General features: G+C 42.4%; 1 protein-coding gene across 1 annotated transcript in view; it reads right to left on the bottom strand.

The window, feature by feature from the left end:
- The window catches only part of LOC115115792 (uncharacterized), a 66001-nt gene that overhangs the window by 26452 nt on the left and 11950 nt on the right, over nt 1–27599 (bottom strand). The window contains exons 22-39 of the mRNA XM_065002180.1: nt 26824–27035; nt 25150–25253; nt 22010–22128; nt 21610–21765; nt 20152–20366; nt 19043–19128; nt 16860–16996; nt 15689–15814; nt 15233–15423; nt 12848–12939; nt 9539–9666; nt 8845–8972; nt 8112–8229; nt 7729–7947; nt 6771–6941; nt 5566–5715; nt 4641–4690; nt 2300–2429 (exon numbers count right to left, since the gene is read on the bottom strand). Coding sequence (XP_064858252.1) covers nt 2300–2429; nt 4641–4690; nt 5566–5715; nt 6771–6941; nt 7729–7947; nt 8112–8229; nt 8845–8972; nt 9539–9666; nt 12848–12939; nt 15233–15423; nt 15689–15814; nt 16860–16996; nt 19043–19128; nt 20152–20366; nt 21610–21765; nt 22010–22128; nt 25150–25253; nt 26824–27035 — 2532 coding nt within the window. The remainder of the gene's footprint in view (nt 1–2299; nt 2430–4640; nt 4691–5565; nt 5716–6770; nt 6942–7728; nt 7948–8111; nt 8230–8844; nt 8973–9538; nt 9667–12847; nt 12940–15232; nt 15424–15688; nt 15815–16859; nt 16997–19042; nt 19129–20151; nt 20367–21609; nt 21766–22009; nt 22129–25149; nt 25254–26823; nt 27036–27599) is intronic.

The following is a 27599-nucleotide window of genomic DNA, read 5'->3' as shown; positions in this document are numbered from 1 at the left end:
GAGAGGCTGACCAGAGTCTCTTTGAGTACGACAACAACAACAGCTGGTATTAAGCTTGGTGATGAGAGGCTGACCAGAGTCTCTTTGAGTACGACAACAACAACAACAACAACAACAACAACAACAACAGCTGGTATTAAGCTTGGTGATGAGAGGCTGACCAGAGTCTCTTTGAGTACAACAACAACAACAACAGCTGGTATTAAGCTTGGTGATGAGAGGCTGACCAGAGTCTCTTTGAGTACGACAACAACAACGACAACAACAACAACAGCTGGTATTAAGCTTGGTGATGAGAGGCTGACCAGAGTCTCTTTGAGTATGACAACAACAACAACAACAACAACAGCTGGTATTAAGCTTGGTGATGAGAGGCTGACCAGAGTCTCTTTGAGTACGACAACAACAACAACAGCTGGTATTAAGCTTGGTGATGAGAGGCTGACCAGAGTCTCTTTGAGTACGACAACAACAACAACAACAACAACAACAACAACAACAACAACAACAGCTGGTATTAAGCTTGGTGATGAGAGGCTGACCAGAGTCTCTTTGAGTACGACAACAACAACAACAGCTGGTATTAAGCTTGGTGATGAGAGGCTGACCAGAGTCTCTTTGAGTACGACAACAACAACAACAACAACAACAACAACAACAGCTGGTATTAAGCTTGGTGATGAGAGGCTGACCAGAGTCTCTTTGAGTACGACAACAACAACGACAACAACAACAGCTGGTATTAAGCTTGGTGATGAGAGGCTGACCTGAGTCTCTTTGAGTACGACAACAACAACGACAACAACAGCTGGTATTAATCTTGGTGATGAGAGGCTGACCAGAGTCTCTGAGTATGACAACAACAACAACAACAACAACAACAACAGCTGGTATTAAGCTTGGTGATGAGAGGCTGACCAGAGTCTCTTTGAGTATGACAACAACAACAACAACAACAACAGCTGGTATTAAGCTTGGTGATGAGAGGCTGACCAGAGTCTCTTTGAGTACGACAACAACAACAACAACAACAACAACAACAACAGCTGGTATTAAGCTTGGTGATGAGAGGCTGACCAGAGTCTCTTTGAGTACGACAACAACAACAACGAAAACAACAATAACAGCTGGTATTAAGCTTGGTGATGAGTGGCTGACCAGAGTCTCTTTGAGTACAACAACAACAACGACAACAACAACAACAGCTGGTATTAAGCTTGGTGATGAGTGGCTGACCAGAGTCTCTTTGAGTACAACAACAACAACGACAACAACAACAACAGCTGGTATTAAGCTTGGTGATGAGAGGCTGACCTGAGTCTCTTTGAGTACGACAACAACAACGACAACAACAGCTGGTATTAATCTTGGTGATGAGAGGCTGACCAGAGTCTCTGAGTATGACAACAACAACGACAACAACAACAACAGATGGTATTAAGCTTGGTGATGAGAGGCTGACCAGAGTCTCTTTGAGTACGACAACAACAACAACAACAACAACAGCTGGTATTAAGCTTGGTGATGAGAGGCTGACCAGAGTCTCTTTGAGTACGACAACAACAACAACAACAACAACAACAACAGCTGGTATTAAGCTTGGTGATGAGAGGCTGACCAGAGTCTCTTTGAGTACGACAACAACAACAACGAAAACAACAATAACAGCTGGTATTAAGCTTGGTGATGAGTGGCTGACCAGAGTCTCTTTGAGTACAACAACAACAACGACAACAACAACAACAGCTGGTATTAAGCTTGGTGATGAGTGGCTGACCAGAGTCTCTTTGAGTACAACAACAACAACGACAACAACAACAACAGCTGGTATTAAGCTTGGTGATGAGTGGCTGACCAGAGTCTCTTTGAGTACAACAACAACAACGACAACAACAACAACAGCTGGTATTAAGCTTGGTGATGAGAGGCTGACCTGAGTCTCTTTGAGTACGACAACAACAATGACAACAACAACAGCTGGTCTTAAGCTTGGTGATGAGAGGCTGACCAGAGTCTCTGGGTACGACAACAACAACAACAACAACAACAGCTGGTATTAAGCTTGGTGATGAGAGGCTGACCAGAGTCTCTTTGAGTACGACAACAACAACGACAACAACAACAACAGCTGGTATTAAGCTTGGTGATGAGAGGCTGACCAGAGTCTCTTTGAGTACGACAACAACAACAACAACAGCTGGTATTAAGCTTGGTGATGAGAGGCTGACCAGAGTCTCTTTGAGTACGACAACAACAACAATAACCACAGTGAAAACAACAACAACAGCTGGTATCTGACCTGAGTCTCTCTCAGTGCGACCCTGTTCTTGCCCTTCCTCCTGCAGGCCTTGACCAGTTTCTTGATCTTGGTTGTGGTCATACTGGCCACTCTGGTGCAGGTGAAGCCCTGGAGCACGCTGGATGACATACTGGGGACACACACATATACACGCACGCACACACACACACACACGCACGCGCATGCATGCACGCACACGCACACACGCACGCGCACGCACACGCACACATATACACGCACGCACACACAGACACACACAGACACATACGCACGCACGCACACACACACACACACACACGGACACACACACACGGACACACACACACATGGACACACACACACACACACAACAATTGAAAAATAAATAACCATTAAACTGAGAGAAATTGCACTGAGACACAATCAACACGCCCACATGACACTTCCTGGTTTTACAGTGCATTCAGAAAGTATTCAGACACCTTGACTTTTTCCACATTTTGTTATGTTACAGACTTATTCTAAAATCGATTTCATAATTTTTTTTTTTTTTTTATCTACACACAATACCCCATAATGACAAAGTGAAAACTGTTTTTTAGACATTTTTGCAAATGTATTACAAACAAAAAATATAATACCTTATTTACATAAGTATTCAGACCCTTTGCTATGAGAGTTGAAAATGAGCTCAGGTGCATCCTGTTTCCATTGATCATCTTTGACATGTTTCTACAATTTGATTGGAGTCCACCTGTGGTGAATTTAATTGATTGGACATGATTTGGAAAGGCACACACCTGTCTGTATAAGGTCCCAGTAGACAGTGCATGTCAGAGCAAGAACCTAGCCATGAGGTCGAAGGAATTGTCCGTAGAGCTCCGAGACAGGATTGTGTCGAAGCACAGGTCTGGGGAAAGGTACCAAAACATTTCTGCAGCATTGTGGGTCCCCAAGAACACAGTGGCCTCCATTAAGTTTTGAACCACCAAGACTCTTCCAAGAGCTGTCCGCCTGGCCAAACTGAGCAATCGGGGGAGAAGGGCCTTGGTCAGGGAGGTGACCAAGAACCCGATGGTCACTCTGACAGAGCTCCAGAGTTCCTCTGTGGAGATGGGAGAACCTTCCAGAAGGAAAACCATTTCTGTAGCACTCCGCCAATCAGGACTTTATGGCAGAGTGGCCAGACGGAACCCACTCCTCAGTAAAAGGCACATGACAGCCCGCTTGGAGTTTGCCAAAAGGTACCTAAAGGACTCTCAGACCTATGAGAAACAAGATTCTCTGGTCTGATAAAACCGAGATTGAACTCTTTGGCCTAAATGCCAAGCGTCACATCTGGAGGAAACCTGGTACCATCCCTACGGTGACTCATGGTGGTGGCAGCATCATGCTGTGGGGATGTTTTTCAGTGACAGGGAATGGGAGACTAGTCAGGATCGAGGGAAAGACGAACGGAGCAAAGTACAGAGAGGTCTTTGATGAAAACCTGCTCCAGAGCGCTCAGAACCCCAGACTGGGGCGAGGGTTCGCCTTCCAATAGGACAACGACCCTAAGCACACAGCCAAAACAACACAGGAGTGGCTTTGGGACAAGTCTCTGAATGTCCTTGAGTGGCCCAGCCAGAGCCCGGATTTGAACCCATCTCTGGAGAGACCTGAAAATAACTGTGCAGCGATGCTCCCCATCCAACCTGACAGAGCTTGAGAGGATCTACAGAGGAGAATGGGAACTCCCCAAATACAGGTGTACCAAGCTTGTAGCATCATACCCAAGAAGACTCAAGGCTGTAATCGCTGCCAAAGGTGCTTCAACAAAGTACTGAGTAAAGGGTCTGAATACTTACGTAAATACTTTCCGAATGCACTTTATATATATATCTGTGTATATATATATATGTATATCTGTGTGTATATATATATATATATCTGTGTGTATATATATATGTATATCTGTGTATATATATATATGTATATCTGTGTGTATATATATATATCTGTATATATATCTGTGTATATATATATATGTATATCTGTGTGTATATATATATATCTGTATATATATCTGTGTATATATATATATGTATATCTGTGTGTATATATATATATCTGTATATATATCTGTGTACATATATATATATATATATATATATATATATATATATATCTGTGTATATATATATATATATCTGTGTATATATATATATATATATATATGTATGTATATATATATATATATATATATATATCTATATCTGTGTATATATATCTGTGTATATATATATATCTGTGTATATATATATATATATCTGTGTATATATATATACTGTACATCACAATGTGCAGATGTTCCCAGACTCACTTGTCGGAGTTGTCAATTCCTAGAGCCACTGTGTCAAAGAACAACACAGCCTGAAAATAAAAGAACAGTATTATAGTTTCTTAAATTCACTGTGTGTGTTCACTGTGTGTGTGTGTTCACTGTGTGTGTGTTCACTGTGTGTGTGTGTGTTCACTGTGTGTGTGTGTGTGTGTTCACTGTGTGTGTGTGTGTGTGTTCACTGTGTGTGTGTGTTCACTGTGTGTGTGTTCACTGTGTGTGTGTTCACTGTGTGTGTGTTCACTGTGTGTGTGTGTTCACTGTGTGTGTGTGTTCACTGTGTGTGTGTGTTCACTGTGTGTGTGTGTTCACTGTGTGTGTTCACTGTGTGTGTTCACTGTGTGTGTGTGTTCACTGTGTGTGTGTGTGTTCACTGTATGTGTGTGTGTTCACTGTGTGTGTTCACTGTGTGTGTTCACTGTGTGTGTGTTCACTGTGTGTGTGTGTGTGTGTGTGTGTGTGTGTGTGTGTGTGTGTGTGTGTGTGTGTGTGTGTGTGTGTGTGTGTGTGTGTGTGTGTGTGTGTGTGTGTCTCTGTGTCTCTGTGTGTCTGTGTGTCTGTGTGTCTCTGTCTCTGTCTCTGTCTCTGTGTCTGTGTCTGTGTCTGTGTGTGTGGTGTGTGTGTGTGTCTGTTTGTGTGTGTCTGTGTGTGTGTGTGTGTGTGTAGTATGTGGTGAAAGCCAACCCTACTGTTAGTCAGTGGGTCCAGGTCAGACACCACAGGCTGAAATGACTTGCATTCATCTAACAACGTTGAGATTTTGTCGTGATTTTGATCCACTTAATATTAGTAATTTTATTATTTATTTTAATGAGTTATTTTGTGTGTGTGTGTGTGTGTGTGTGTGTGTGTGTGTGTGTGTGTGTGTGTGTGTGTGTGTGTGTGTGTGTGTGTGCTCCCCCATCACCTGTTCGTGTCTCCATGTCTTCTGGTTCAGTTTCTCCACCACCACACTGCTCTGAGAGAAGCCCTGCAGCAGGGACCTGGGGATCTCAGTAGACATGCTGTCTGGGACGTTCTGGAGAATACTGTCTGGGTTAGGGTTCACTGTGATCAACTGGATGGGGAGAATAGACACCACATGAATCAATCAGTCAACTGGATGGGGAGAATAGACACCATATTAATCAATCAGTCAACCCTATGGGGAGAATAGACACTATATCAATCAGTCAACTGTATGGGGAGAATAGACACCACATTAATCAATCAGTCAACTGTATGGGGAGAATAGACACCACATTAATCAATCAGTCAACTGTATGGGGAGAATAGACACCACATTAATCAATCAGTCAACTGTATGGGGAGAATAGACACCATATTAATCAATCAGTCAACTGTATGGGGAGAATAGACACCACATTAATCAATCAGTCAACTGTATGGGGAGAATAGACACCACATTAATCAATCAGTCAACTGTATGGGGAGAATAGACACCACATTAATCAATCAGTCAACTGTATGGGGAGAATAGACACCACATTAATCAATCTGTCAACTGTATGGGGAGAATAAACACCATATTAATCAATCAGTCAACTGTATGGGGAGAATAGACACTATATTAATCAATCAGTCAACTGTATGGGGAGAATAGACACCATATTAATCAATCAGTCAACTGTATGGGGAGAATAGACACCACATTAATCAATCAGTCAACCCTATGGGGAGAATAGACACCATATTAATCAATCAGTGAACTGGATGGGGAGAATAGACACCATATTAATCAATCAGTCAACTGTATGGGGAGAATAGACACCATATTAATCAATCAGTCAACTGTATGGTGAGAATAGACACCATATTAATCAATCAGTCAACCCTATGGGGAGAATAGACACCTAATCAATCAGTCAACTGTATGGGGAGAATAGACACCATATTAATCAATCAGTCAACTATATGGGGAGAATAGACACCATATTAATCAATCAGTTTGTCGGTCGGTCAGTCAAACATCCATCCTTTTATCCATCTATATTACAAGCATTCAGCTAAGAAATGTTTATCACTGCTATAGAATTAACTGGAAATACTCAACAGTTCTCATAGTAGGAACCAAAAGGTTAAGTGAGGAAGACTTTAACTGCGACATGGTACCTGAGTGACGAAAGTCTGGATTAAGATCGTCGGGGCGGTCTGCATGTATGTTATGAATGTGGCATCCTGGGACGCGTAGAGGAGTTCCGTGCCGCTGATGCTGCCTAAGGTTGCCGAGGGAACACCGGTCACCAGGGAACCCAGCGCTGTCAAGGTGGATGCGCTGTTGATCTGACAGGAAGTAGAGATGAAGACGACAACACAGATAAGTGTATGAAACAAACGAAGGAAGGATCTGATCATCTGATAAAAAGGAAGAAAATGGTGAACGACGACAGAATAATGATTAAAGTAAAGATTCTACGATATTATCAAACAACAACAACAACCAGTACAACAACAACAACCAGTACTATGTGATTAACTAACTACCACAACAACAACCAGTACTAGGTGATTAATACCAGCAACAACAACCAGTACTATGTGATTAACTAACTACCAGCAACAACCAGTACTAGGTGATTAACTAACTACCAGCAACAACAACCAGTACTAGGTGATTAACTAACTACCAACAACAACCAGTACTAGGTGATTAACTAACTACCACAACAACAACCAGTACTAGGTGATTAACTACCACAACAACAACCAGTACTCGGTGATTAACTACCACAACAACAACCAGTACTCGGTGATTAACTACCACAACAACAACCAGTACTCTGTGATTAACTACCACAACAACAACCAGTACTAGGTGATTAACTACCACAACAACAACCAGTACTAGGTGATTAACTACCACTTGCTAGTTTACCTACGGGTGTCCTGACTCTGAGAGGAAGTATGAGTGAAAACCAGAAACCGACAGGAAAGTGAGAAAGAGAAGATTGAAAGACAAATGGCTGAAGAAAGTGTTTATCTGAGAGCATGTGTCTTTATCTTTTAATCTTTGTGACTTTTTAAAATATGTTTTGGGGAAAAAAATAACAACCACCACCAACTAGGTTACCTTCAAGGCTCCTGACAACATCAGTGATTGGATGATGGCCATGGCCTGGCCCTGGTTCCAGCCAATCACAGTGCTCAGAATGCTGAAGGAAGCCCACAGAACGCTGGCGGGTGCCATGGTGATCTGACCCTCAGATAGACCTGTACTTTCTCTGCCGAGGGCAGCGATGGTGTTGCTGTTTATGTTGTCTCCCATGTTAGCTGCTAGAGCTGCAGACACCTGCAGAGAACACACAGCGAGGGTTAATGTACAGTGTTCGTGTGTGTGTGTGTGTGTGTGTGTGTGTGTGTGTGTGTGTGTGTGTGTGTGTGTGTGTGTGTGTATCTGTCCGTCCGTCCGTCCGTGTGTGTGTGTGTGTGTGTGTCTGTGTCTGTGTGTGTTACCTGTGGGTCTAGGTCTCTACACAGTGTAGTCAGGTTGTGTAGAAGGATCATGCTCTGCTCAGCGTCCAGCTGTCTGAAGGCTGGTCCTGGGGCCACACATCGAAACAACAGAGGAAGGCTGGAGAGAGAGGGAGGGGGGAGGGAGAAAGAGAAGAGGTAATATTATGTAGGATTGTAGTTGACATGTTAACAAGTTTGTTTCAGGGAGCGAGAGAGAGAAACAGAAAGAGAGAATTAAATAGAGAGAGAGAAATAGAGTGAGTGAGTGCGTGAGTGAGTGAGTGAGTGTGTGAGCAAGACAGACAGACACACTCACAGACAGACCCAGGCAGATAGACAGACCCAGGCAGACAGAGACAGAGAGAGAGAGAGAGAGAGAGAGAGAGAGAGAGAGAGAGAGAGAGAGAGAGAGAGAGAGACAGACAGACAGAGACAGAGAGAGAGAGAGACAGACAGACAGAGAGAGAGAGAGACAGGAGAGAGAGAAATACCACAGTGTGCCATCACAGCAGCAAGATTTGTGACCTGTTGCCACAAGAAGAGGTTTTACCTCACTTGCTTTGGCAATGTTAACATATGTTTCCCATGCCAATAAAGCCCCTTGAATTGAATTGAGAGAGAGAGAGATGGGCAGACAGACTCACAGACAGATAGACAGAGACAGACCCACGCAGACAGACAGACAGGAGAGAAACAGCGAGAGAGTGAGAGAGACACAGACAGACAGACTCACAACAGAGGGTTGAAGTTGCTGTCCTGTAGGTAGACCAGTGATGTGTAGTAGTCAGTGAGGTTCTGGGGCAGGCTAGTGGAGTTCAGTAGACCTATGTTCACCAGGTTCACTGTGAACACCTGCAACACCTGGGAGGAGGAAGAGGAGGAGGGGGGGAGGAGGAGGAGGAGGAGGATGGGGAGGAGGAGGAGGAGGAGGAGGAGGAGGAGGAAGAAGAGGGGGAGGAGGAGGAGGAAGAAGAGGAAGAAGAGGAGGGGGGGAGGAGGAGGAGTAGGAGGAGGAGGAGGAGGAAGAAGAGGAAGAAGAGGAGGAGGTGGAGGAGGAGGAGGAGGAGGAGGAGGAGGAGGAGGAGGAGGAAGAAGAGGAAGAAGAGGAGGAGGTGGAGGAGGAGGAGGTGGAGGAGGAGGAGGAGGAGGAGGAGGAGGAAGGGGAGGAAGAGGCGGATGAGGAAGAGGAGGAGGAGGGACACACACAGGGATTAATACCATGACATGCATTCAGGAAGTAAACTCAATTAGCAATTTGATATTTGGAAATTCATCCTTTTTCAATGATGCTCAAGTAGAAGCTGTGTGTGTGTGTGTGTGTGTGTGTGTGTGTGTGTGTGTGTGTGTGTGTGTGTATATATATATATGTGTGTGTGTGTATATATATGTGTGTGTTCCTTGTGTGTCTATACACCACAGTACAGTACCTGCGCTGATCCGAAGGTGTTGAGGTCTTCCAAGGTGAGATAAGTGATGAAGAGTCCGATGTTCTCAGCAAACCAGGCCGTTGAGTTGAGCTCTGGATCACTGGCGTTGTAACACTTAGGAGCCGACGCTGGAGACAGCATGACAAAACACGTTGCCACCACAGACATTTGGTAAAGCAGTGTTACTGCAGTGTTGTGGCAGTGTTGTGGCAGTGTTATGGCAGTGTTATGGCAGTGTTATGACAGTGTTATAACAGTGTTGTGGCAGTGTTGTGGCAGTGTTGTGGCAGTGTTATGACAGTGTTATAACAGTGTTGTGGCAGTGCTGTGGCAGTGTTGTGGCAGTGTTATAACAGTGTTATGACAGTGTTATAACAGTGTTGTGGCAGTGTTATGGCAGTGTTGTGGCAGTGTTATGGCAGTGTTATGGCAGTGTTATTGCAGTGTTATGACAGTGTTATGACAGTGTTGTGGCAGTGTTGTGACAGTGTTACGGCAGTGTTACTGCAGTGTTGTGGCAGTGTTGTGACAGTGTTCTGGCAGTGTTATTGCAGTGTTATTGCAGTGTTGTGACAGTGTTGTGGCAGTGTTATGGCAGTGTTATGGCAGTGTTACTGCAGTGTTATTGCAGTGTTGTGGCAGTGTTGTGGCAGTGTTATGGCAGTGTTACTGCAGTGTTATTGCAGTGTTGTGACAGTGTTCTGGCAGTGTTATTGCAGTGTTGTGGCAGTGTTGTGGCAGTGTTATGGCAGTGTTATGGCAGTGTTACTGCAGTGTTATTGCAGTGTTGTGACAGTGTTCTGGCAGTGTTATTGCAGTGTTGTGGCAGTGTTATGGCAGTGTTACTGCAGTGTTATGGCAGTGTTGTGGCAGTGTTATGGCAGTGTTGTGGCAGTGTTGTGGCAGTGTTATGGCAGTGTTATGGCAGTGTTGTGGCAGTGTTATGGCAGTGTTATAACAGTGTTGTGACAGTGTTATGGCAGTGTTATGGCAGTGTTGTGGCAGTGTTATGGCAGTGTTACTGCAGTGTTACTGCAGTGTTACGGCAGTGTTATGGCAGTGTTATGGCAGTGTTATGGCAGTGTTACTGCAGTGTTATGGCAGTGTTATGGCAGTGTTACTGCAGTGTTATGGCAGTGTTATGGCAGTGTTATGGCAGTGTTGTGGCAGTGTTATGGCAGTGTTATAACAGTGTTGTGACAGTGTTATGGCAGTGTTATGGCAGTGTTGTGGCAGTGTTATGGCAGTGTTATGGCAGTGTTATAACAGTGTTGTGACAGTGTTATGGCAGTGTTATAACAGTGTTGTGGCAGTGTTATGGCAGTGTTATGGCAGTGTTGTGGCAGTGTTATGGCAGTGTTACTGCAGTGTTATGGCAGTGTTGTGACAGTGTTATGGCAGTGTTACTGCAGTGTTATGGCAGTGTTGTGACAGTGTTATGGCAGTGTTGTGGCAGTGTTACTGCAGTGTTATGGCAGTGTTGTGACAGTGTTATGGCAGTGTTGTGGCAGTGTTATGGCAGTGTTACTGCAGTGTTATGGCAGTGTTATGGCAGTGTTATAACAGTGTTGTGGCAGTGTTGTGGCAGTGTTATGGCAGTGTTGTGGCAGTGTTATGGCAGTGTTGTGGCAGTGTTGTGGCAGTGTTATGGCAGTGTTATGGCAGTGTTATAACAGTGTTGTGGCAGTGTTATGGCAGTGTTGTGGCAGTGTTATGGCAGTGTTACTGCAGTGTTATGGCAGTGTTGTGACAGTGTTATGGCAGTGTTACTGCAGTGTTATGGCAGTGTTGTGACAGTGTTATGGCAGTGTTGTGGCAGTGTTACTGCAGTGTTATGGCAGTGTTGTGACAGTGTTATGGCAGTGTTGTGGCAGTGTTATGGCAGTGTTACTGCAGTGTTATGGCAGTGTTGTGACAGTGTTATGGCAGTGTTGTGGCAGTGTTATGGCAGTGTTGTGGCAGTGTTGTGGCAGTGTTGTGACAGTGTTCTGGCAGTGTTATTGCAGTGTTATGGCAGTGTTATTGCAGTGTTATGGCAGTGTTGTGGCAGTGTTGTGGCAGTGTTATTGCAGTGTTGTGGCAGTGTTATGGCAGTGTTGTGGCAGTGTTATGGCAGTGTTGTGGCAGTGTTATTGCAGTGTTGTGACAGTGTTCTGGCAGTGTTATTGCAGTGTTATTGCAGTGTTGTGGCAGTGTTATGGCAGTGTTGTGGCAGTGTTGTGGCAGTGTTCTGGCAGTGTTATTGCAGTGTTGTGGCAGTGTTGTGGCAGTGTTATGGCAGTGTTACTGCAGTGTTATTGCAGTGTTGTGGCAGTGTTATGGCAGTGTTGTGGCAGTGTTGTGGCAGTGTTGTGACAGTGTTCTGGCAGTGTTATGGCAGTGATATGACAGTGTTATGACAGTGTTGTGACAGTGATATGACAGTGTTGTGACAGTGTTATTGCAGTGTTGTGGCAGTGTTATGGCAGTGTTGTGGCAGTGTTATGACAGGTGGTTGACCAGCTGTATCATTCTCTCAGTATTACCAATGTAAAGCTCCCCAAACAATGACATCATAGTGAGAATTAAAACTGCTACGTTATCACCACGTACATCACCGGGACCAAGCTTCCTGCCACCCAGGACCTCTATACCGGGCAGTGTCAGAGGAAGGCCTTAACAATTGTCAAAGACTCCTTTCACCCTAGTAATAGACTGTCCTCTCTGCTACCGCACGGCAAGTGGTACCGGAGTGCCAAGTCTAGGTCCAAGAGGCTCCTAAACAGTCTCTACCCCCAAGACATAACACTCTTGAACAGCTAATCAAATGGCTACCCAGATTATTTGCATTGCCCCCCCCCCCCCCCCTCACTCTTTTATACTGCTGCTACTCTCTGTTATCATCTATGCATAGTCACTTTAATAACTCTACCTACATGTACATATTACCTCAATCACCACGACACCGGTGCCCCTGCACATTGACTCTGTACCAGTCGCTCTGGATAAGAGCGTCTGCTAAATGACTTAAATGTAAATGTAAATGTAATGTACCGGTACCCCATGTATATCGTCTCGCTATTGTTATTTTACTGCTGCTCTTTAAATACTCGTTCCTTGTTTCTTATTCTTATTCACATTTTTTTAACTGCATTGTTGGTTAGGGGCTTGTAAGTAAGCATTTCACTGTTGTATTCAGCGTGGGTTGTGATTAATACAATTTCATTTGATTTGATCGTGGAACATTTAGAGCCAACATGGAGGACGGTTACATAGACATATCTATGGCTTTGATGGAAACTGGCGGGTCTGTGGCACAAAATGGCTGACCTGAGGTGAGATACGTCCTGATGGTCTCCCTGTACACATCTCTCTCCACAAAGTCTGCAGCGCTGTAGTTGTAACTCCCCAGAATTGAGACGCTAAAAAAACACAACAACAAAAACAACAACATTCATTACAACAGATCAAGTCAAACGTAGACATTGTGGGAAAATACGTCAAAACACAATATCGAACATTGAGACCAGACGGGATTAAAAAGACAGAATGTGTAACACCGGCCCGTATGAAACTCTTCTACAAGAGTTCCACCAACACTAAGGGGTTGTTCCCGTGAGACCAGACGGTACTAAGCCCTTGTAAAGGGGTTGTTCCAGTGAGACCAGACGGTACTAAGCCCTGTAAGGGGTTGTTCCCGTGAGACCAGACGGTACTAAGCCCTATAAGGAGTTGTTCCAGTGAGACCAGACGGTACTAAGCCCTGTAAGGGGTTGTTCCCGTGGGACCAGACGGTACTAAGCCCTATAAGGGGTTGTTCCAGTGAGACCAGACGGTACTAAGCCCTATAAGGGGTTTTTCCCTTGAGACCAGACGGTACTAAGCCCTGTAAGGGGTTGTTCCTGTGAGACCAGACGGTACTAAGCCCTTGTAAGGGGTTGTTCCCGTGAGACCAGACGGTACTAAGCCCTATAAGGGGTTGTTCCCGTGAGACCAGACGGTACTAAGCCCTTGTAAGGGGTTTTTCCCTTGAGACCAGACGGTACTAAGCCCTATAAGGGGTTGTTCCCGTGAGACCAGACGGTACTAAGCCCTATAAGGGGTTGTTCCCGTGAGACCAGACGGTACTAAGCCCTATAAGGGGTTGTTCCCGTGAGACCAGACGGTACTAAGCCCTTGTAAAGGGGTTGTTTCCGTGAGACCAGACGGTACTAAGCCCTTGTAAGGGGTTGTTCCCGTGAGACCAGACGGTACTAAGCCCTATAAGGGGTTGTTCCCGTGAGACCAGACGGTACTAAGCCCTTGTAAGGGGTTTTTCCCTTGAGACCCGACGGTACTAAGCCCTATAAGGGGTTGTTCCCGTGAGACCAGACGGTACTAAGCCCTATAAGGGGTTGTTTCCGTGAGACCAGACGGTACTAAGCCCTATAAGGGGTTGTTCCCGTGAGACCAGACGGTACTAAGCCCTTGTAAAGGGGTTGTTTCCGTGAGACCAGACGGTACTAAGCCCTGTAAGGGGTTGTTCCAGTGAGACCAGACGGTACTAAGCCCTATAAGGGGTTGTTCCAGTGAGACCAGACGGTACTAAGCCCTTGTAAAGGGGTTGTTCCCGTTAGACCAGACGGTACTAAGCCCTATAAGGAGTTGTTCCTGTGAGACCAGACGGTACTAAGCCCTTGTAAAGGGGTTGTTCCCGTGAGACCAGACGGTACTAAGCCCTATAAGGGGTTGTTCCCGTGAGACCAGACGGTACTAAGCCCTTGTAAAGGGTTGTTCCAGTGAGACCAGACGGTACTAAGCCCTATAAGGGGTTGTTCCCGAGAGACCAGACGGTACTAAGCCCTTGTAAGAGGTTGTTCCAGTGAGACCAGACGGTACTAAGCCCTATAAGGGGTTGTTCCCGTGAGACCAGACGGTACTAAGCCCTATAAGGGGTTGTTCCCGTGAGACCAGACGGTACTAAGCCCTATAAGGGGTTGTTCCAGTGAGACCAGACGGTACTAAGCCCTGTAAGGGGTTGTTCCCGTGAGACCAGACGGTACTAAGCCCTGTAAGGGGTTGTTGCCGTGAGACCAGACGGTACTAAGCCCTGTAAGGGTTTTTTGCCGTGAGACCAGACGGTACTAAGCCCTTGTAAGGGGTTGTTCCAGTGAGACCAGACGGTACTAAGCCCTGTAAGGAGTTGTTCCCGTGAGACCAGATGGTACTAAGCCCTGTAAGGGGTTGTACCCGTGAGACCAGACGGTCCTAAGCCCTGTAAGGGGTTGTTCCAGTGAGACCAGACGGTACTAAGCCCTATAAGGGGTTGTTCCCGTGAGACCAGACGGTACTAAGCCCTGTAAGGGGTTGTTCCCGTGAGACCAGACGGTACTAAGCCCTGTAAGGGGTTGTTCCCGTGAGACCAGACGGTACAAAGCCCTGTAAGGGGTTGTTCCCGTGAGACCAGACGGTACTAAGCCCTATAAGGGGTTGTTCCCGTGAGACCAGACTGTACTAAGCCCTGTAAGGAGTTGTTCCCGTGGTAACACATCGCAGTAAAAAGTCCTAACAGGTGGAAGCCGCGGCCCTCTGCACATCTGCAAATCCCTGCCTGCACGGGATTGTAATTCCGGTCCCACCAGTCTTCTGTCTGAGGTTCAGCTGGTTTCTGTCCCCTTTCAATAAAATCAGAAACAGATACGTAGTAAATATATTTTGGGGGGAAAAATCCCTTACAGTTTCTGGAAGGCCAGACAAGGGGCGGTCTGGACAGCGGCGGAGGTCACCAGGCTCCTGGTGAGGAAGGGCAGGTAGTTCTTCAGCCTCAGGTCAAACCAGGCGTTGACCTCTGACCTCTGACTGCTGCTGAGAGCCTGGGGCCAGACACACAGCAGTGTGGGACGCCTCACTGACTCAGGGATACTCTCCTGGGGGGAGAAGACAGGCCAGTGGCTTAGATATGAATGGGGTTTAGAGGAAACTGGGGTGTGTTCTAGTGGCAGATTCCTCTGTCTTTCTGGTGAATGGGTGGCATAGCAGACAATTGGTTTGTAGTGGGTGTTTCACACGGGTAACACAGTAATTGTGTGTGTGTGTGTGTGTGTGTGTGTGTGTGTGTGTGTGTGTGTGTGTGTGTGTGTGTGTGTGTGTGTGTGTGTGTGTGTGTGAGAGTGAGTGAGTGAGTGTACATACAGTCCCCAGGAACAATGGGGTCTTGGCGTAGTTGCTGTAGAGCTGGCAGAGTTTTGTGTCGTCGTCGACAACGTTGGGGCGGCGCAGGAAACGACCCAGGTCAGAGACAGACAGAGAGTTCACCAGCTAGAGAGAGAGAGAGAGATGAGGAAACACACACAACTTCATCATCATCATCCTTATCTATGTCCTCTTAAAGCATTGTCTCAAACACACACCTTCATCATCATCATCATCCTCATCATCATCATCATCCTTATCTATGTCCTCTTAAAGCATTGTCTCAAACACACACACCTTCATCATCATCATCATCCTCATCATCATCATCATCCTTACCTATGTCCTCTTAAAGCATTGTCTCAAACACACACCATCATCATCATCATCATCATCATCCTTATCTATGTCCTCTTAAAGCATTGTCTCAAACACACACACCTTCATCATCATCATCATCATCATTCTCCTTGTCTTTGTCCTCTTAAAGCATTGTCTCAAACACACACACATTCATCATCATCATCATCTTTATCTATGTCCTCTTAAAGAATTGTCTCAAACACACACACCTTCATCATCATCATCATCCTCCTTGTCTATGTCCCCTGAAAGCATTGTCTCAAACACACACACCTTCATCATCATCATCATCATCTTTATCTATGTCCTCTTAAAGCATTGTCTCAAACACACACACCTTCATCATCATCATCATCATCTTTATCTATGTCCTCTTAAAGCATGGTCTCAAACACACACACCTTCATCATCATCATCATCCTCCTTATCTATGTCCTCTTAAAGCATTGTCTCAAACACACACACCTTCATCATCATCATCATTATCCTTATCTATGTCCTCTTAAAGCATTGTCTCAAACACACACACACCTTCATCATCATCATCATCATCCTTGTCTATGTCCCCTGAAAGCATTGTCTCAAACACACACCAGTGGAGGCTGCTGAGGGGAGGACAGCTCTCGATAATGTCTGGAACGGAGCAAATGGATTGGAATAAAACACGTGGAAACCATGGAAACCATGTGTTTAATGTATTTGAGACCATTCTACCAATTCCGCTCCAGCCATTACCATGAACCCGTCCTCCCCAATTAAGGTGCCACCAACCTCCTGTGATACACATACACACACACACACCCCTCACCTGTTCCATCTGGCTATGGGGTATGAGGGAGAGGAAGGTGGTCAAGTTGGGGAAGCCGAAACCCAGGAAGGAACTCTCCAGGTAACCATAGAAACTGTGGTTGTAGTTTGTGCCATAGCAACGGAGTGGGGAAGAGCCTATGGAGGGGGGCAGGTACAGGACTGTCAATCAAATATCCTTATTAAAATCAATATTACAAACTGACAACAAATACAATCATTAGTTGTTTGAGTCGTAGGTTTTGTATCACGAAAATGAAAAAAAAAGTTTCATAGTATGCTCAAGTATTTACAGTTTCATAGTATGCTGTAGTATTTATAGTTTCATAGTATTCTGTAGTATTTATAGTTTCATAGTATGCTGTAGTATTTATAGTTTCATAGTATTCTGTAGTATTTATAGTTTCCTAGTATTCTGTAGTATTTATAGTTTCATAGTATGCTCCAGTATCTAGTTTCATAGTATTCTGTAGTATTTATAGTTTCATAGTATTCTGTAGTATTTATAGTTTCATAGTATGCTGTAGTATTTATAGTTTCATAGTATTCTGTAGTATTTATAGTTTCATAGTATGCTCCAGTATTTATAGTTTCATAGTATTCTGTAGTATTTATAGTTTCATAGTATTCTGTAGTATTTATAGTGTCATAGTATGCTCCAGTATTTAGTTTCATAGTATTCTGTAGTATTTATAGTTTCATAGTATACTGTAGTATTTATAGTTCCATCGTATGTTGTAGTATTTATAGTTTCATAGTATGCTGTAGTATTTATAGTTTCATAGTATTCTGTAGTATTTATAGTTTCATAGTATGCTCCAGTATTTATAGTTTCATAGTATTCTGTAGTATTTATAGTTTCATAGTATTCTGTAGTATTTATAGTTTCATAGTATGCTCCAGTATTTATAGTTCCATAGTATGCTGTAGTATTTATAGTTTCATAGTATTCTGTAGTATTTACAGTTTCATAGTATTCTGTAGTATTTATAGTTTCCTAGTATTCTGTAGTATTTATAGTTCCATCGTATGTTGTAGTATTTATAGTTTCATAGTATGCTGTAGTATTTATAGTTTCATAGTATTCTGTAGTATTTATAGTTTCATAGTATGCTCCAGTATTTATAGTTTCATAGTATGCTCCAGTATTTATAGTTTCATAGTATGCTCCAGTATTTATAGTTCCATAGTATGCTGTAGTATTTATAGTTTCATAGTATGCTGTAGTATTTATAGTTTCATAGTATTCTGTAGTATTTATAGTTTTATAGTATGCTCCAGTATTTATAGTTTCATAGTATTCTGTAGTATTTATAGTTTCATAGTATTCTGTAGTATTTATAGTGTCATAGTATGCTCCAGTATTTAGTTTCATAGTATTCTGTAGTATTTATAGTTTCATAGTATACTGTAGTATTTATAGTTCCATCGTATGTTGTAGTATTTATAGTTTCATAGTATGCTGTAGTATTTATAGTTTCATAGTATTCTGTAGTATTTATAGTTTCATAGTATGCTCCAGTATTTATAGTTTCATAGTATTCTGTAGTATTTATAGTTTCATAGTATTCTGTAGTATTTATAGTTTCATAGTATGCTCCAGTATTTATAGTTCCATAGTATGCTGTAGTATTTATAGTTTCATAGTATGCTGTAGTATTTATAGTTTCATAGTATTCTGTAGTATTTACAGTTTCATAGTATTCAGTAGTATTTATAGTTTCCTAGTATTCTGTAGTATTTATAGTTTCATAGTATGCTCCAGTATTTATAGTTCCATAGTATGCTGTAGTATTTATAGTTTCATAGTATTCTGTAGTATTTATAGTTTCATAGTATTCTGTAGTATTTATAGTTTCATAGTATGCTGTAGTATTTATAGTTTCATAGTATGCTGTAGTATTTATAGTTTCATAGTATGCTGTAGTATTTATAGTTTCATAGTATTCTGTAGTATTTATAGTTTCATAGTATTCTGTAGTATTTATAGTTTCATAGTATGCTGTAGTATTTATAGTTTCATAGTATTCTGTAGTATTTAGTTTCATAGTATTCTGTAGTATTTATAGTTTCATAGTATTCTGTAGTATTTATAGTTTCACAGTATGCTGTAGTATTTATAGTTTCATAGTATGCTGTAGTATTTATATTTCCAGTGGATGTGTTGTGGATGTCAGTCAGTACCTTGGAGGGAGAGGGTGATTTGTTCGTAGACGTTTCTCTGTGTGTTGTCCTGAAGTGTAGGGAGGGTGGCGTTCAGCACCTCCACCCTTGGAGAGACAAACATGTCAGAAATGAAACATACCCGTCATCAAAATACAAGATGGCTGCCTCTCCTCTGCTGCTGAGATGACCCCCCACCTGACACTATCGTCTAACATGGATCTTGTACATTTAACATTTTATGCAGACAGTTGGAAACAGAGGGGGAGGGAGGCAGGGTGGGAGAACAGTAGGAAGGACGGTGGGGAGTAGAGGACATGTGACTGTTTGGGAGCGTTACAGAAAGACCCCCCAACCCCTCCACACACTTTGAGATCAGTCAAAGATACAGGAAAACATGCTTCTACAGTCTCACGTGACATAGAGCAAGATTTAAGATAGATACACCCTGCACATCAACATCACTACTGACTCAGGGTACTTCCCTAATGGCTCCCTATTCCCTACGTAGTGCACTACTTTACCCTGTGATACATCCCCAATGGCCCCCTATTCCCTACATAGTGCACTACTTTACCCTGTGATACATCCCTAATGGCACCCTATTCCCTACATAGTGCACTACTTTACCCTAATATACATCCCTATTGGCTCCCTATTCCCTACGTAGTGCACTACTTTAGCCTGTGATACATCCCTAATGGCTCCCTATTCCCTACGTAGTGCACTACTTTACCCAAAGATACATCCTTATAGGCTCCCTTTTCCCTACGTAGTTTACTACTTTACCCTGTGATACATCTCTAATGGCACCCTATTCCCTACGTAGTGCACTACTTTACCCTGTGATACATCCCTATAGGCTCCCTATTCCCTACGTAGTGCACTACTTTACCCTGTGATACATCCCTAATGGCACCCTATTCCCTACATAGTGCACTACTTTACCCTAATATACATCCCTAATGGCACCCTATTCCCTACGTAGTGCACTACTTTACCCTAATATACATCCCTATTGGCTCCCTATTCCCTACGTAGTGCACTACTTGTGACCGTAGTTTATAAGGAATAGGTTGCAATTCGGGACACAACCCTAAATCCCCAGTGAAGATCAGTCCGTCTCTTACAGCTGCTGTCCAATGTTGCAGTTCCTCTGTGCGACCACACTGAAGAGGGGGGCGACGTGGAGCGGGGACAGGTTGATCAGCAGTGGGCGGAGCCTGCTCTGAAGCCATGTGAGTACTTCCTGGTCGCTAACAGAGCGGTCTGATAGGTTCCCGCGTTCAAACACCTGCTGGAGCATGGCTGATCGCACCGCCACCGGGAACTTAGACTCTTGACCCTACGGGGGGAGAGAGGGATGGAGGGGGAGAGAGGGATGGAGGGAGGGGAGAGGGATGGAGGGGGAGAGAGGGATGGAGGGGGAGAGAGGGATGGAGGGAGGGGAGAGGGGTGGAGAGAGGGATGGAGGGGGAGAGAGGGATGGAGGGGGAGAGAGGGATGGAGGGAGGAGAGAGGGATGGAGGGGGAGAGAGGGATGGAGGGGGAGAGAGGGATGGAGGGGGGGGAGAGAGGGATGGAGGGGGGGAGAGAGGGGTGGAGAGAGGGATGGAGGGGTGGAGAGAGGGAGGGGGAGAGATGCAGGAGAGAGGGGTGGAGAGAGGGATGGAGGGGGAGAGTGGTGGATAGAGAGGGAGGGAGGGAGAGATGAAAGGAGGGAGGAAGGGACAGGAAAGGTAAGAGAGGAAGAGGATGGGTAGCAGAGAGAGAGAGAGATAATGGAGGACAGTTGAATAATAGTCCATCTTCAGACCCAAACAAACCTTTTGAACTATTGACAGACAGGATCCCCTCAAATGACAAACTATTGACAGACAGGATCCCCTCAAATGACAAACTATTGACAGATAGAATCCCCTCAAATGACAAACTATTGACAGACAGGATCCCCTCAAATGACAAACTATTGACAGATAGAATCCCCTCAAATGACAAACTGTTGACAGACAGGATCCCCTCAAATGACAAACTATTGACAGACAGGATCCCCTCAAATGGCAAACTATTGACAAATAGAATCCCCTCAAATGACAAACTATTGACAGACAGGATCCCCTCAAATGACAAACTGTTGACAGACAGGATCCCCTCAAATGACAAACTATTGACAGACAGGATCCCCTCAAATGGCACCCCTATTCCATATTTGTAAACAAATATAATATATATAGGGAATAGGGTGTCATATGGGACGAACCATATAATATCTTGTCTCATGGTGATGGAGACTACACAGACAGACAGACAGACAGACAGACAGACAGACAGGCAGACAGACAGAGACAGAGACAGACAGACAGACAGACAGACAGACAGACAGACAGACAGACAGACAGACAGACAGACAGACAGACAGACAGACAGACAGACAGACAGACAGACAGACAGACAGACAGACAGATAGATGAGCTTGTCTCACGGTGATGGAGACTACACAGACAGACAGACAGACAGACAGACAGACAGACAGACAGACAGACAGACAGACAGACAGATAGACAGACAGATAGATGAGCTTGTCTCACGGTGATGGCCAGAGAGAAGTCGGTGAAGAAGTCAGTGAAGAGGATGTTGGGTACGTAGTTCATCAGCATGGTGACGTCTGCAGCAGAGTTGAGCTGGTCTGGACTAGAGGACACCTCTGCCAACTGTCTCACTGTGAGCTGGGGCAGGGCCTCCGTCTGCAGCACACACACAACTATTATTATAACCACAGACAACACATTATTACAGACACTATCACTGTGAGCTGGGGCAGGGCCTCCGTCTGCAGCACACACACAACTATTATTATAACCACAGACAAAACCTTATTACAGACACTATCACTGTGAGCTGGGGTAACAGATCCATCTGCAGTACAGACACAACAACAGACATTATTACAGACTATTGCCACATGACAACAGGACAACAGACAGTTACCACAGAGAAGGTGGCCAGTAGTCTCTGCATGTCCTTGAAGGAGGCGAAGGCAGAGAATCCTCTGAAGTTCTTCAGCAGCCAGTCTCCACTGTTCAGGGTGTCAGAGCTACAGCTGGGGTCTGGGAACACACAGACAACACATTCAGACAACACATTTAGACAACACATTTAGAGAACACATTTAGACAACACATTTAGAGAGAACACATTTAGACAACACATTCAGACAACACATTTAGAGAACACATTTAGAGAGAACACATTTAGACAACACATTTAGAGAGAACACATTTAGAGACAACACATTTAGAGAACACATTTAGAGAGAACACATTTAGAGAACACATTTAGACAACACATTTAGAGAGAACACATTTAGAGAACACATTTAGAGAACACATTTAGAGAGAACACATTTAGAGAGAACACATTTAGAGAACACATTTAGAGAACACATTTAGAGAGAACACATTTAGAGAGCACATTTAGAGAACACATTTAGACAACACATTTAGAGAACACATTTAGAGAGAACACATTTAGAGAACACATTTAGAGAGAACACATTTAGACAACACATTTAGACAACACATTTAGAGAGAACACATTTAGAGAACACATTTAGAGAACACATTTAGAGAGAACACATTTAGAGAGAACACAATTAGACAACACATTTAGAGAGAACACATTTAGAGAACACATTTAGAGAACACATTTAGAGAACACATTTAGAGAGAACACATTTAGAGAGAACACAATTAGACAACACATTTAGACAACACATTTAGACAACACATTTAGAGAGAACACATTTAGAGAGAACACATTTAGAGAGAACACAATTAGACAACACATTTAGACAACACATTTAGAGAACACATTTAGAGAGAACACATTTAGAGAGAACACATTTAGACAACACATTTAGAGAACACATTTAGACAACACATTTAGAGAGAACACATTTAGACAACACATTTAGAGAACACATTTAGACAACACATTTAGAGAGAACACATTTAGACAACACATTTAGACAACACATTTAGACAACACATTTAGACAACACATTTAGACAACACATTTAAACAACACATTTAGAGAGAACACATTTAGACAACACATTTAGAGAACACATTTAGACAACACATTTAGAGAGAACACATTTAAACAACACATTTAAACAACACATTTAGAGAGAACACATTTAGACAACACATTTAGAGAGAACACATTTAGACAACACATTTAGAGAACACATTTAGACAACACATTTAGAGAGAACACATTTAGACAACACATTTAGACAACACATTTAGACAACACATTTAAACAACACATTTAGAGAGAACACATTTAGACAACACATTTAGACAACACATTTAAACAACACATTTAGAGAGAACACATTTAGACAACACATTTAGAGAACACATTTAGACAACACATTTAGAGAGAACACATTTAGACAACACATTTAGAAAACACATTTAGACAACACATTTAGACAACACATTTAGACAACACATTTAGAGAACACATTTAGACAACACATTTAGACAACACATTTAGAGAACACATTTAGACAACACATTTAGACAACACATTTAGAGAACACATTTAGAGAGAACACATTTAGACAACACATTTAGAGAACACATTTAGACAACACATTTAGAGAGAACACATTTAGAGAGAACACATTTAGACAACACATTTAGAGAACACATTTAGAGAACACATTTAGACAACACATTTAGAGAACACATTTAGACAACACATTTAGAGAACACATTTAGAGAGAACACATTTAGACAACACATTTAGACAACACATTTAGACAACACATTTAAACAACACATTTAGAGAGAACACATTTAGACAACACATTTAGACAACACATTTAGACAACACATTTAAACAACACATTTAGAGAGAACACATTTAGACAACACATTTAGAGAACACATTTAGACAACACATTTAGAGAGAACACATTTAGACAACACATTTAGACAACACATTTAGACAACACATTTAGACAACACATTTAGACAACACATTTAGAGAACACATTTAGACAACACATTTAGACAACACATTTAGAGAACACATTTAGACAACACATTTAGACAACACATTTAGAGAACACATTTAGAGAGAACACATTTAGACAACACATTTAGAGAACACATTTAGACAACACATTTAGAGAGAACACATTTAGAGAGAACACATTTAGACAACACATTTAGACAACACATTTAGAGAACACATTTAGACAACACATTTAGAGAACACATTTAGAGAGAACACATTTAGACAACACATTTAGAGAGAACACATTTAGAGAACACATTTAGAGAGAACACATTTAGAGAGAACACATTTAGACAACACATTTAGACAACACATTTAGACAACACATTTAGAGAACACATTTAGAGAGAACACATTTAGAGAGAACACATTTAGACAACACATTTAGACAACACATTTAGAGAACACATTTAGAGAACACATTTAGAGAGAACACATTTAGAGAGAACACATTTAGACAACACATTTAGAGAGAACACATTTAGAGAACACATTTAGAGAGAACACATTTAGAGAGAACACATTTAGAGAGAACACATTTAGAGAACACATTTAGACAACACATTTAGAGAGAACACATTTAGACAACACATTTAGACAACACATTTAGACAACACATTTAGACAACACATTTAGAGAGAACACATTTAGAGACAACACATTTAGAGAACACATTTAGAGAACACATTTAGAGAGAACACATTTAGAGAACACATTTAGAGAGAACACATTTAGAGAGAACACATTTAGAGAACACATTTAGAGAGAACACATTTAGAGAGAACACATTTAGAGAACACATTTAGAGAGAACACATTTAGAGAGAACACATTTAGACAACACATTTAGACAACACATTTAGAGAGAACACATTTAGACAACACATTTAGAGAGAACACATTTAGAGAGAACACATTTAGACAACACATTTAGAGAGAACACATTTAGAGAACACATTTAGAGAGAACACATTTAGAGAGAACACATTTAGAGAGAACACATTTAGAGAGAACACATTTAGAGAACACATTTAGTACCTGCTGTGTTGTTCCTGGAAAGAAAGACCTCTATGAAGGTAGTATAGACTGATATCTGTCTGGACTGGTCCATGGCTGAGTGGTGGCTGCTCAGGATCTGAACTCTGAGGGAAAAGACAATGGGGTTAGAGGTTATTATCGCTGCAGAGCAAATCTCTTGGACACAAATCAATCATCTCCACAATGAAGAGTTGTCGCAGTGTAAGATTTGATGCAGCAGACCAGGATTTGGATATTTCTATTTAAAGTGCAGACCATCTGGTTAAAATTTGAGGATATTTGTATCTGTATCGGGTGAACCGTTTAGAAATTACAACATCTTTTGTACATAGTCCCTCCCTTTTTTAAGGGACCAAAAGAATTGGGACAAATTCACCTCTATGTGTATTAAAGTAGTAAGTAGTAAGCACCAGATGATCACATAAAGCTTATGACTCTACAATCTCGTTGGATACATTTGCTGTTTGTTTTGGTTGTTTCAGATGATTTTGGGCCCAATAGAAATCAGTGGTAAATAGTGTGTTGTGTCACTTTAGAGTCTCATTTATTGTAAATAAGAATATAATGTGTTTCTAAACATGTCTACATTCATGTGGATGCGACCGTGATTATGGAAAGTCCTGAAAAAAATGGTGAATAGTGATGAGAGAGAAAGTTACAGACACACAAATATCAACACCCCCCCACAAAAATGCTAACCTCCCTTGTTATTATAATGGTGAGAGGTTAGCATGTCTTGGAGGTATGATTTAAAATGCTAACCTCCCTTGTTATTATAATGGTGAGAGGTTAGCATGTCTTGGAGGTATGATTTCAAATGCTAACCTCCCTTGTTATTATAATGGTGAGAGGTTAGCATGTCTTGGAGGTATGATTTAAAATGCTAACCTCCCTTGTTATTATAATGGTGAGAGGTTAGCATGTCTTGGAGTCAGATTAACTCTTGGATAACATGTTTATGTCTCTGCGTGCAGTTTGAAGCAAGTTGCTAACTATCGCTAGCGAAATTGCTAACTAGTGTTAGCATAACTCCCATTCATTGCGCTAACGCTAGTTAGCCTCGCGAAACTATCACTAACCTCGCGAAACTATCACTAACTTCCTTCATACTGTATGCAGAGACATAAAAAGGGTATCCCCAATATAATCTGACTCTGGGGATGTAGATAAAGGGCCTTTCATCACCTGGTAGGTGATATTATATTATATATAGTAATGGTAATACATGGTCTGGTAGGTGATATTATAACATGGTCTGGTAGGTGATGTTATAACATGGTCTGGTAGGTGATATTATAACATGGTCTGGTAGGTGGTATTATAACATGGTCTGGTAGGTGATGTTATAACATGGTCTGGTAGGTGGTATTATAACATGGTCTGGTAGGTGATATTATAACATGGTCTGGTAGGTGATATTATAACATGGTCTGGTAGGTGATATTATAACATGGTCTGGTAGGTGATATTATAACATGGTCTGGTAGGTGATGTTATAACATGGTCTGGTAGGTGGTATTATAACATGGTCTGGTAGGTGATATTATAACATGGTCTGGTAGGTGATATTATAACATGGTCTGGTAGGTGATATTATAACATGGTCTGGCAGGTGATATTATAACATGGTCTGGTAGGTGATATTATATTATATATAGTAACGGTAATACGTACGTGGTCTGGTAGGTGGAGCAGCTGAAGTTCTTGGTGCCGAGGCAGGACAGGAAGTCAGTGGAGACGGCAGGTAGGAAGGGACGCAGTCTGGTGTTGAACCAGAGGTTGATGATTTTCTGATCTCTGAGACTAGCCAGGCTGAAGCTGTCCAACCTGACCTCTCTTATAGCATCCAGGGCCTGGGACACTGCTGGAGAGCTGGGGTCTAGTGTCTGGAGAACATGGTTTAAAAAGAAACAACGATTTCATTATCAGGAAATGACTGAATGTCGGCGTTCACAATCATATTTTTGACCCTGGCAGATCTACTGGTAGTTCAAGGAAATAATGTCTCATTTTCTTTGTAGGAAAATACAACCAAAGAAAAGTCAGATCAAAAGAGGAGACCTACATACCATAATAATCAGTCAGTAGGTTTCTATGTACAGTTTAAAAGAGGAGACCTACATACCATAATAATCAGTCAGTAGGTTTATATGTACAGTTTAAAAGAGGAGACCTACATACAGTAATAATCAGTCAGTAGGTTTATATGTACAGTTTAAGAGAGGAGACCTACATACAGTAATAATCAGTCAGTACGTTTATATGTACAGTTTAAGAGAGGAGACCTACATACAGTAATAATCAGTCAGTAGGTTTATATGTACAGTTTAAAAGAGGAGACCTACATACAGTAATAATCAGTCAGTAGGTTTATATGTACAGTTTAAAAGAGGAGACCTACATACAGTAATAATCAGTCAGTACGTTTATATGTACAGTTTAATAAGTGT

This window comes from Oncorhynchus nerka, linkage group LG15, assembly GCF_034236695.1.
Source record: "Oncorhynchus nerka isolate Pitt River linkage group LG15, Oner_Uvic_2.0, whole genome shotgun sequence".
In the NCBI taxonomy this organism is placed as follows: Eukaryota; Metazoa; Chordata; class Actinopteri; order Salmoniformes; family Salmonidae; genus Oncorhynchus; species Oncorhynchus nerka.
This window is presented reverse-complemented; position numbering and strand designations above follow the sequence as displayed.